The following is a 12555-nucleotide window of genomic DNA, read 5'->3' on the forward strand; positions in this document are numbered from 1 at the left end:
CTTATTTATGAACTAGCAAGAACTGCTGATAAAATAAACCTTTATTCACTAACAGTCTTCACTGAAATGATCATCAATGCATGGATATGTGGTGAACATGCTCATGAAAATGTCAGAACTCAATTTCATCATAGTCACAAAAAATTATTTACAGCAGCCTATCATGATATCACTCTCATTGTGGTTTCAATAGAAATAAAATTATAGAACTCCATTCGGTGCCACAGAAAAGGAACACAGAGTACAAAGTAACATAATGGAAAGTTTTCATACTAACAAAATAGTACTACTACGTTCTCTACTCATTATTGCACAGATTCTTCGATGATCAACTGCACCTCATGTGTCTTCTCTGTTACAGTACAAATTGCCCGATTATAGTTTCAATCATAACTGGTAGCAAATAACAGTTTATTTAATCAGTAGTTCTTTGTGGTCAGTAAATACAACTTTCTTCAAATAAAATTCTTTGTTTTGAAACTTCTACCATTAACCGACATTCATCCAAAGTTAGTGAAGGGCACACTATGGTACTTAGCAACTGACAGTGTACTAATCAGCTGAACCATAAATATATCAGGTGGAAGAGTGTGGCAGGCAGTAAGGGATGCATTAACTTTGTGATAGCTTTGCAACAGGTGGCTGCCACACTTGTTGAACACTGTTGGAAAGAAGTTGACTGCACAACGACCCTACTGCTGCTAATGTACATTTTGCGTAGGACCATGAAGATATGATACAAGAAATTAGGGTTCTTATAGACATCATTTTTCCCTGGCTCTATCTGCAAGTGGAGAAGGAAAGAAAATGACTAGTAGTGGGACAGGATACCCTCCGCTCCGTCAGACACCATACGGTGGCTTGTGGAGTATGTATGTAGATGAAGACGGAAGCAAACAAAAAAACGAATTCCTCAGCAATGTCTGGATCAACAGATTTTGCGTGATAAAAATTGATAACATGAATGTCAGACGGATCTAGAGCTTCATGCTAGAAATGACATGGCAGTCAAAGTAATAGGTGGAAGTTGGTGGCCACGTACCATGTACCAAAAGACATCAAGTTGATTAATTTATTGAAAAAGTTATGGGCAGTGTTTTCTGGGATTCAAACAGTACTATTATAGCATATTTCCATCACTTCTATGTACAGCAATTGTTGATAAACTTCTACTGTGTCCTTTTCATTTTCCAAGGTATGCAAAAATTTGTTCCCAACATGCTTATTTCAGTTTTTATCACATTACTGTATTTTCACAGCCTGTCTTGATTCTGTATTAAATTTGCTTTCTTTTTCTTTTTGAAGCCAACGCCCTTTTGTTATAACTACCACAGCGGATAAATATTGCTAAGTGCTTAGGTAAATGAGCAAATTATAGATTTCATTGTGAGTGACATAGGTCTAATACAAAATTTCATTATCGACTGCATGACACACTAAGCATACTGGGCATCAGTTTAGCTACCAACATTGACGAGGCTACGTCTCCATTTATGGCTCTGATATCAAAAAATGAGATCACAACATACACAACAAGCAAAACAAGACAGATGATACAGATGATACAGGTGACCTCTTTCCTTATCTTCAACACAACAAGGTAAATTGATATACACTTACCCTCATATGAAAAAAATGGAAAATCTACAGATGAAGAAGACATGCAAAAGATCTAATAGGTTTACAAAGTTTGCATCTCATCATGATATAATATGTCTGGGTTTCAAATTTTAATGCCTGACTTCTTCATAGCACAGTGCCTTTTTGGTGAGTCTTGAGAATAATACTCTCACATTACTTCAATTACCATTGCAGCCAATAACAGTGTTTATTTTTTAGTTTTTTGACTTAGCCACAGAGCACAACATACGAACACACAACAATTGTTTCCAGAATGAACAAAGTAAGTTCAGCAAAAAACGTACCTGTGGAACCATGGTATGCTGTTGGAATGTCTGAGTACCCTGCTGCATTGCAGAAGGGCCATTCATATGCATAATTCCAGGTGGAGGTCCTTGACTGTAGCCTGTTGGACTATGGGAGTGGTGCTGTGGAGGGCCCATTGGCGAAGGGGCTTGAGGAGGAGCCATACCTGATGGAGATGGCATAGGGGAAGGAGACTGCTGGGGAGGACCCATAGGTGAAGGTGTCTGAGGTGGGGGCATTGGAGATGGCTGAGGAGAAGGACTTGCCATGCCTCCACTGTCTACATCCAGCTTCCAATACACGTTGCTATAAAATAAAGAATGAACATCAATTACACAACTGTTGTGGACTATCAAGCAGGGAAGAGAACTCACTCACTCACACACACACACACACACACACACACACACACACACACACACACACACAAGCATCTAGCCACTGAGAAGTATGGTGCTTTTTTCACCTACCATCATCTGTAGTGTGGCAACATGGAAATGCAACTGCTTGTCTACGTTTGACAATGGTATTTTGGTGACACAGTTCCAAAATCAGACGTTTTGAAATTAGCATATTTACCTTGGTCTGAACTCAGCTGTATCACATATGGCTATGTACAGTTCTTATTTTTTAAAGGGTTTTAATTTTTACCATGTGTAGTCTTTATATAAGTATACTACTTAAGTTCAATTCACTTATTCATGGCAGATATGATGCATCATGCTACCTGTAGTAGTCATGCCAAAATCTTTCATTAACAAGAGAATGTTTGATAAGCATAAAAAATACAAGCACAGCGGTTTTAACACAAAGCTCTTGTGTGATTTTTGCAGAATTTGTAGTGAATCAAAACTTTCTTTAACTCAGAAAGCAAAGAGCAAACTTTTAACTCACACAGCTTACAAGGGGGATGATGTATCACCACAACCACCACATCATTTTGGAGATGTGGTCCACCTATGCAAATAAATATAACAACAACGGTGATGATGACGATTAGGATGATGATAATGAGACACATCATTTGAATTGGGTGCTCTTGCAATTGCCATGTTTGCTGTTAAAATTATTGGATATAAGGTCTGCCTGTTATGCAAAACAGTTTTTTCATATGATGGACCAATGATGGTACAGAGGTGCTGAAACATATTTGGGTTGTATGCAAAAACAGTGTTTTGTGTAACAGATGGAGATTATATCCAATAATAATAATAATAATAATAATAACAATAATCCTGTTGTAATGATTCTGAGAAGAAATTATGATAGTACTAACAAGAGTAGAGGAAATATAAGTTATCTTTCTCACCCTCTATTCTTCAGTAGGTATCAATCTCAGAAAAGACATTGAGCCTTCCATGCCTAGGCAATTTCCTATAACTTAATAGTACTCATTTGGACTCAGGCCAGGATCAGTTTTTTATATCACATTCTTAAATTCACAGACAGAAAAAAAAATTGCAACACCAAGAAGGAGTTGTGCAAAGTAAGTTAGTAGGTGTCTTTTTACACCTGAAAGATGATGCCTATTCAAATTTTGCATCAGCCACGTAAGAGCGGTGCTAGAAGCACCACTATGAGGATGCAAATCAGATTTGCTTCAAACACAAGCTGTAATAGTCACAACTGTTTGTTACTTTTAAGATTGGATGTGGTGAGTTTATGTTAGTCTAGACTGCCTTTAAGGTGACAAAAACGCCTTTATCAACTCTTCACGGAATTTGAACAAGGTCGTGTAATAGGGCTACTAGGAATTGGTTGGTGAGAACTGATAGAACATGCTGGCTGTGCATGTTTTTACACTCTGGGGTCCATGGAATAATAGTGTCATTTTTTGATGAATATCTTCTCCATTGTGCTTTATGGATTAAGTCAATAATTAAGGACATTTTTTTCTCCAATGGTTGCATATATGATGAAAAGTAGAAAATCTTACAGAATTTGCTTAGCTTTTCTCAATCTGTTCTACTGAAATCTAATTTGCAACCATTCTCAATGCCAATGTTATTTTTAGTCAATAATCTAAGTTCTATGTAAATGCAACAAAAATCACTTAAAGTAAGGCCAACAAACATGAGCCATTTGCTATGACCCTATTGTTTGCTACCAGATATATACATCACTGATTGCTTCTGATCTGCTGTGAAACATGTGAAGTCTTCCTCCCTTATTTAGGACACCCAAGTCCTGTTCTTGTTGTATTTCTTGTGTAACATGGCCTATCTTCTGTCCTCTGGAAGTTCCATAGAATCATTCCTGCAGTAATGTCCACAACTACTGGTAAGCATTTAATCTGAGAATATTGGACAATATTACAAAGCAGGTTTGCATACAGTTCTACCACGCGTGAATATTGTGCATACAGTGACGCAATCACCCACTTTTCTGCTTGCCAGATGTCCTAATTAATGGATGGAGCACAGCTGATATATCTTCATTATTTTCCACTTTTTGTTACTCATAGCTAAAGCTGCCATGGTGCTTGAGTGGTAAATAATGGTGCTAAATTTAGTGGAAAACATTCAAATACACTACTTCAAAGTTAGGGCTCTTGAAGGCCCATCAAATCCACACAGTACCAATACAGTGCTGTAGAACTATGGGTTCCAGGTGCAATGTAGCACTTTCGGATGGACTGGGAGTAGTCAAAGTGTATTCTTCTGCGAGTCCTTGTGAACTCTTTGTATACTTTGTCTACCATGGAGACTACTAGACCTGTTAATTACCGCTTTTGATGAGTAGAACTATGGGTTCCAGGTGCAATGTAGCACTTTCGGATGGACTGGGAGTAGTCAAAGTGTATTCTTCTGCGAGTCCTTGTGAACTCTTTGTATACTTTGTCTACCATGGAGACTACTAGACCTGTTAATTACCGCTTTTGATGAGTCTTAGATATGTTGTAAAGGGACCTATCCTGAGTAGCTGACTAGCAGATTTTCACGCAATGGGTCCTAGTTTCTTGGAAACTTGGTGTTCAAGTTTTATATGTAGTCCTATACTGGCAACATCAGTCCAGTTTTGACCAAGCTAGTGTAGTGCAGTAGCTAAGGTTCATGACTACCACACTGGCAGTACAGATTTTCCATCCCTGTGATGCTTACTTTTACAGGCAGGTTAAAATTTTCATGGAAAAAATTCAAAATGCTACAGACTAGAAGAGAAATTGCTTTGAAGGAAGATTCCATTAAAATGCGTACTTTAATTCAGCACCAGTTTAGTGCACCTGATTTTCGAGGAATGATCAAGTATGCATGGTTCATACTCAGGTCGATTGAAGGTGGGAAGACAAGTTCTCTAGGCGGAACACTGCTGAGAAAATTTAGAGAATCAGCATTAGAAGCTGACTACAAAACAATTCTACTGCCACCAATGTACATTTCATGTAAGAATCATAAGGATACGATAAGAGATATCAGGACTCATAAAGAGGCATACAACCAGTCACTTTTCCCTTGCTCTTTCTGCAGTTGGAACAGGAAAGGAAATGACTAGTAGTGGTACAAGGTACCCTCCACCACACATCATATGGAGGCTTGTGAAGTATGTAAATCTAGATGCAGATGTAAAGGACAGGACAATCGTTTTGAATTCAAACAAATTTGTCCTTTCCGGTTTCACTCTGAAAAATCCATATCCATTACATATGTGTGTCTCCACCAGAACACATGGATCTAGACAACATCCACTAGGCAGCACTCCTAATATTTGCAAGCACTGCTGTAGCTGCTTCAGCGCTAGGCACAGGCCATGGCCCATGCGCTCACCTATTGGCACTCGCCGCCATCCTATAAAGCTAGCAGCACGGGGCCCCAGAAGTCAGTCATGTTCTGAATGCCCTCTCATACCATTCCTTGTACACGGCACTGCTTGGTTCCAGATACTGATACCTCTAGATTCTTAATTTGGTTTACATTACAGATTTGTCAGTCTGGCATGTTGTCTTGTTGTTCGTCCATTGCTTTTGTTGTCTTTCGTGGATTTTGGCAACTCACCACCAATCCCCTGTGCCAGTTAGCCACAGGTCGTGCCCAATTCTATTTACAGTATTTGGCAATGAGAAAAAAGGTTAATAGTGCCTCATGGATGGGGTACTCATGCAACTCGTGGAACAGCAACTCCTGCAGAAGCAACTGCAACAGCAAGAGCAGGTGCAGCAGCAAACCAATTTGTTACATAAGGAAATTCAGAACACTTGCAGGTGCGCAGTTCACAACCCGTTCAAGCTGTTGTTACTTACCAGGCGGAGTCCTGCCCATCCATGTTTCCTCCATTTTATGACACCAAAGAATATTGGGACACACATTTGCAGCACTTTCTCACTTTACAGGTGGGCATTTGATAATGCTCTCCACTTGTCACACTTTCTTTCCTGGGCTTCCCCTCAGACATTTTTCTTACTATGGTTGCACTCACATTCAGGGAGATGTGTTTGTTGCTGTCGAACTACACTGAAGCACCAAAGAAACTGGTAGAGGCATGCATATTCAAATACAGTATATGTAAACAGGCAGAATATAGCACTGCACTGCAATGCTTATGTAAGACAACACGTGTTGCACAGTTGCTAGATTGGTTACTGCTGCTACAATGGCAGGTTATCAAGATTTGAGTGAGTTTGAACTTGGTGTTATAATCGGCGCACGAGCAATGGGACACAGCATCTCCAAGGTATTGATGAAGTGGCGATCTTCCAGTATGAGCGCACGAGAAATGGGACACAGCACCTCCGAGGTATTGATGAAGTGGCGATCTTCCAGTATGAGCATTTCATGAGTGTACCGCGAATATCAGGAATCGGGCAAAACATCAAATCTCCGACATTGCTGTGACCAGAAAAGGATCTTGCAAGAACGGGACCAATTAACACTGAAGAGAATCATTCAACGAGACAGAAGTTCGGCCCTTCCACAAATTTCTGCAGATTTCAATGCTGGGCATTCAACAAGTGTCAGTGTACAAACAATTCAATGAAACACCATTGATAAGGGCTTTCAGATCTGAAGACCCACTCATGTACCCTTGATGTCTGTACGACTCAAAGCTTTACGCCTCGCCTGGGCCCGTCAAGACCGACACTCGACTATTGATGACTGGAAACACATTTCCTGGTCGGACGAGTCTCATATCAAATTGCACTGGCAGATGGACATGTATGGCTATGAAGACAACCTCAAGAACACATGGACCCTGCATGTCCAGACCCCATATGTCCAGAATTGCTATAGAGTGACTCCAGGAACACTCTTCTGAGTTTAAATACTTTTGCTGGCCATCAAACTCCACAGACATGAGCATTAAGGAGCAAATCTGGGATGCCTTGCAACATGTTGCTCAGAAGAGATCTCCACCCCCTTGTACTCTTATGGATTTATGGACAACCCTGCAGGATTCATGGTTTCAGTTCCCTTCAGCACTACCTCCGATATTAGTCAAGTTGCACTGCATCCATTGTGAAAAGGATGGGCATCTCTGAACTGTCTGCTGTCAAACATTGGGACACTCTAACCCCACTCCACACTTGTGTCAAGGGATAGTGCATGAACTCCAGACCATTTTTCCCTACGGTTGTCCTCCGCCCTCCAAGTCGTTTATTGATCTCATGACTGCACATTAGGATGTTCTTCCCTGATGAACCTCCCAACATATGCTCGCCTGGGATACCAAGTGTTGGCCCTGTCCTCCTGCAAGTTGGTTGCATATGGTGACAGCTTAATTGCCCTCAGAGGTCAATTCACAACCATAGCAGCATACAAGGAGGTTACACAACTGATAATGTTGTTTGTTATAAATAGTCACTCAGCTGGCATTATTTTCGGCCTGGATGGGTTCTCCCTGTTTGGGTTCTCTGTAATGGATAAAGTTCAGGTTGTCGCACACTATTATCTTCTGCAAAGTTGTTGACCTTTGTAAGTTTTTTGCCTCTCTGTTTGAACCTGGCCAGGGGTGTGTCACCAATTCTGAGGTGCATACTTCTCTACGTTCCGATAGAGTGCCCTGTTTCTGTTCGGCACATTTGCTACTGGTCTCCCTACAGATGGCGGTTGAGCTCAAACTCAATCGCCTTCACTGTAGCTGGGGTAATTAAACCAGTCAAAACTAGTGTTTGGGCCACACCCCTGGTAGTGGTTAAGAAACCAAATGGTTTCCTCAACGATAGACCTTGGTAATGATTGTTTACAGACCCCACTGGATGAGGAACCATAACACAATACGGTCATCGATACACCCTTTGGCCTGTACAGATACAAACATTTGCCCTTTGGGATCTCTTCCACTCCAGCAATCTTCCGGAAACACCTGAAACAGTTAACTATGTCCATTCCAACTTGTACCAATTACCTAGACGAATTAATAGTATTGAGCACTACAAGCTAAAACCATCTATGCAACCTCTGCACCCTCTTTACTATGCTGCATGATGCATGGCTCAAGTACTTTGGACACTTGTCCAACGAAGACAAGATTCAGCCCGCTGACTGGAATGTTGTGGCTGTTGACACTCTCCCACATCCCCAAAACCTGTAGGAGCTGAATGCTTTTTTGGGTAAAGTTTATTATTATTATTATTATTATTATTATTATTATTATTATTATTATTCTAAGTTCCTCCTGTAAGCATCTCACATTATGCACCCACTCAACCAGTTGCAGAGAAAGTGCGTTCACTTAGAGTGGTCAGTTGCCTGCAAACATGCCTTCACCCAGTTGAAGCACGTTACACTCGGTATCCTGCCTTACACTCATTTCTCCATCACATACCCTTGTTTTGGCTGCTGATGGTACTGAGCAACCCATTACTTATGTGATGAAGACACTGACAACTGCTCAAAGAAATTACTCATAGACTGAGAATGAGGCTTTGGCAATCATCTTTGATGTCAAGAACTTCCTTGGGACAAAATTAACCCTCATTAATGACCACAAACCGTTGGTTGTGCTCTTTGAGCCCCATTCTCAGCTTTTTGAGTAGACAGCTCAAAGGCTCCAGCATTCTGCTCTTCTCCTTAGTTCTTACAATTACACCATTAAGTACAAGACGACTGAACAACACATGAATATGGATGCGCTCTCTTGTCTACCCTCAGGACCAGACCCGACATTTGCAAAACAGGAGATATCCTGTTTCCACACTGACATATATTGAAAATGCACTTTTGATGAGTATCCCAATACTGCTACTCACATTGCCACAGACACACCCTATCTTACGCTGTCATGCACTATGTGCTACATGGGTGGCCCACTGATTTTTCCAAATCTACTGATCTAGAAGATCAGGTCTGGGCTTGCCTTTCTCATTGTTTGTCTGTTGTCTCTGATGTTCTGTCGGATGTGGAAGCAGATAGATACCCACCTTTTTGTCATCCCAATCTTTGCGTCTTGGTACTCTTCTATCATGGACACTGGGTTATGTCGTGGATGAAAGCCCTAGGCAGGCAACAAGTCTACTGGACTATGACTGCAGCTGTTCTGCACATGCCCCACATCAGGTTGCTCTGCCTCAGTCTTTAGCCCCCTGGCCCACTTCCCATCACTGCTGGGACTGCATTCATCTGGACTTCACTAGGCTTTGTGTGGCTCACTGTTGTGGATGCTTATTCCAGGTACCCATATGCCACATGTGGTTAGCATTGCATCCACCACTACAGCTGCCACATTCAATGCACTTACCCAGATTCTCAACACTCGAGTGCCTCCCCTCATCCTTGTGTCCGACAATGGGCCCCAATTCACGGTGATGGCCTTTGAACAGTTCTGCATTGCCAATGGCATTAGTCACCTGTTTAGCCTGCCTTTTCACACATCCTCCAATGGTGAAGCAGAGGAACCCCAGATCCAATACAATGGATGATGGGCATGTTCATATGGAGCAAGATATTAATGGATGCTGGCTACAGTCATGGCCACTCATGGGCAGCACCTAATGACGGCTGGAAATTCCAAGGGGTTTGGAGAGTCAGCACACCAACCAACTCCACCTCCACTTATTGCCTGCTACACCATTAGTGGGTCACTCAGAGTTGGAGTGCCCACCGTTGCAAATTCCTAAACCACAGGGTTCAATTTCCACTCCAGGTCACTGTTGACAGTTTCCGTGGATATGGGTCTGGAGGCTGCGCCCTCACTGCAGCATCCATCCATTCAACTGTTATCTCCCACATGGCCATTCAGGAAATTCTTGGCTCCTTCTCGCAGCTGTCAGGCTCCTCCACTGAGACACCAACTATACCACAGGTTCACCTTCCAAAACATTGCACCTCAGTCTCTAAACGCTTATTTCAGTGTGTGTGTGTGTGGGGGGGGGGGGGGGGGGCGGGAGAGGTTAGAGAGAGAGAGAGAGAGAGAGAGAGAGAGAGAGAGAGAGAGATGGTGCTCAAACAATGAATAGACGATAAGGTGTTGAATGTTCAAGCTTCATGACAAAACGTGGAGCTCACAGGCTTGATCACTATGTCAAGCAGTTTAGGTAGCAATCTGTGACAGATCTGATAATGAAGTACAATGCTGGTGCAGGCCAAGTGTTTCTGAGCACACTGTTCAGTGGCCATTATCGAACACATGGCTCCACAGAACATGACCCCTGTGTGTCACTGTGTTGACTCAATAAGATCATCAATTACAAGTGCAATGGACACAAGACAGTCCAGAATGGATGGTGGACCAATAGAAAACTGTAGGCTAGTTGGATGAATCAGATTTCTTGTTACACCACGCCAATGATTGTGCATGGATAGCACCATCATCAAGGCAAATGGCTGCTCAAAAAATGCACTTTGCCATGAACACAGACTTGTGGGGGCAATATTGTGCTATGGGGGACATTCAACCTGTGGTAGTGAACAAAGGCACCATGACAGATGTGGATTATGTGAACATCACTACAGACTACCTGCATTCTTTCATGCTCAACATCTTCCCCAATGGTGACTGGATTTTCCAGCAGGATAATAGTCCATGCTACACGGCCAGAATAGTGCTACAGTAGTTGAAGGAGCATAACAGTAAACCCATACTGATGTCTCAGCTATTAAATTCACCGGGTATGAACTCGACAGAACACACATGGGATGCTATCAGGCATTAGCTTCACGACCAAAAACCACTGGCCCATAATTTATGGCTATTGTGTGACTTGTGAATATATATACCTGGTGTCAAACACCTCCTGAAACCTAAGGACTTATTGAATCCAAGCTAGGCAAAAGTGCTGCTGTAATGTGCTTTATGTGTGGACCAACATGCTATTATGCAGGTGGTCACAAAGTCTGGGCTCATCTGTGTGTATGTATTAAATTTTAAACAAATATATCACTCACAATTGGCTGTCTGCCCTTTATGAAATCCGCCCTATTTTGCAAAGTTACTATTTTGTGCATATCATTACAAATGAAGTGCAGTGAGAGATGCTTAGGCTGTATGGAAAAGTCTGTGTATGTTTGGATAGAATGCATGGTTGCAATGATTATAAATACCAGACCACAATTTTGTTGGTGCTGATTGATATTGGTTAAGGTGTTTGTCACTCAAGTCATTCATGTTTTCTCGCAGAAATAATGTGTGCTGTGGAGGTATTATGAAAAGTTTTAAGAAAATAATCATCTGGTCCTTTCCAACCAAACACATTAAATAAATGAAATATATTATAAAACCAGACTACAGTTATACTGAATCCAAAAATTTGCCCATTCTGATCATGGCATTTTGACAAAGCATGTAAAAAGAAAATGTTGAAAGTGAACAGCTATGAAAAACAGTATATGTACAAATTACTGAAAACATTATTAGAGGAGAAAGAGGAAACTGGTTTCCAGAATGTTCAAACCTGCTTTAGCTACCCTAAAACCATACTGACGCCAGGCCATTTGGTCACTAATTTGAAAATCTGCTTCTTCTAGAGAATACTTCCATTCCTGTATGCCACACTAAATTCTAATATGCACCTGGAACATACTTATAGTGGCTTTAAACACAAATATGGGGAAGACAAAAACAACCAAATAGATCAGACAAAGCAATCCACATGACTGTGATACTCATAAGAGAGAGGTCCTATGGCCCCCCATGAAACAAGCACCTTGCCACAGTGGGGTGAGGTTACTTGCTTCCTTCAACAATACAGACAGCCATCCTATATCAACCACATCAGAAGGACATATGTGGAGGGGCCAGAAGGCCAGACTTGAGATACGGTCTCTGAAGAGGGACATCAATCTTCTTAGTATTTCTAAGGGACTACAGTCTGGAAGATCAGTTTGGGTTCTCCAGAAATGTAGGGACATGTGAGGCTATACTGACCTTACGACATATCTTAGAAGAAAGATTAAAGAAAGGTAGCTTTTGTAGATTTAGAGAAAATTTTTGACTACACTGATTGGAATACACTCTTTAAATTCAAAAGGTAGGTGGGTTATAATACATAAAGGAGACATTATCTATGGCTTATATAGAAACCACACAGCAGTTATAACAGAAGAAGGGCATAAATGAGAAGCGAAATTAGAATCATATTAATACCTTCAGCTGTTGACGAGCGTTGATATATATCAACAGGGACAGGTGAAAATGTGTGCCCCGACCGGGACTCGACCCGGGATCTCCTGCTTACATGGCAGACGCTCTATCCATCTG

At 41.4% G+C, this 12555-nt stretch overlaps 1 protein-coding gene across 3 annotated transcripts in view; it reads right to left on the bottom strand.

Moving 5' to 3' along the window:
• Positions 1–12555, bottom strand: part of LOC126297781 (ATP-dependent helicase brm-like) — a 229871-nt gene that overhangs the window by 124251 nt on the left and 93065 nt on the right. For all 3 annotated transcript variants that reach the window (XM_049988964.1, XM_049988965.1, XM_049988963.1), the window contains one exon: positions 1926–2232. In XM_049988964.1, the coding sequence (XP_049844921.1) occupies positions 1926–2232 (307 nt within the window). The remainder of the gene's footprint in view (positions 1–1925; positions 2233–12555) is intronic.

This window comes from Schistocerca gregaria, chromosome X (genome assembly GCF_023897955.1).
Source record: "Schistocerca gregaria isolate iqSchGreg1 chromosome X, iqSchGreg1.2, whole genome shotgun sequence".
Taxonomy (NCBI): domain Eukaryota; kingdom Metazoa; phylum Arthropoda; class Insecta; order Orthoptera; family Acrididae; genus Schistocerca; species Schistocerca gregaria.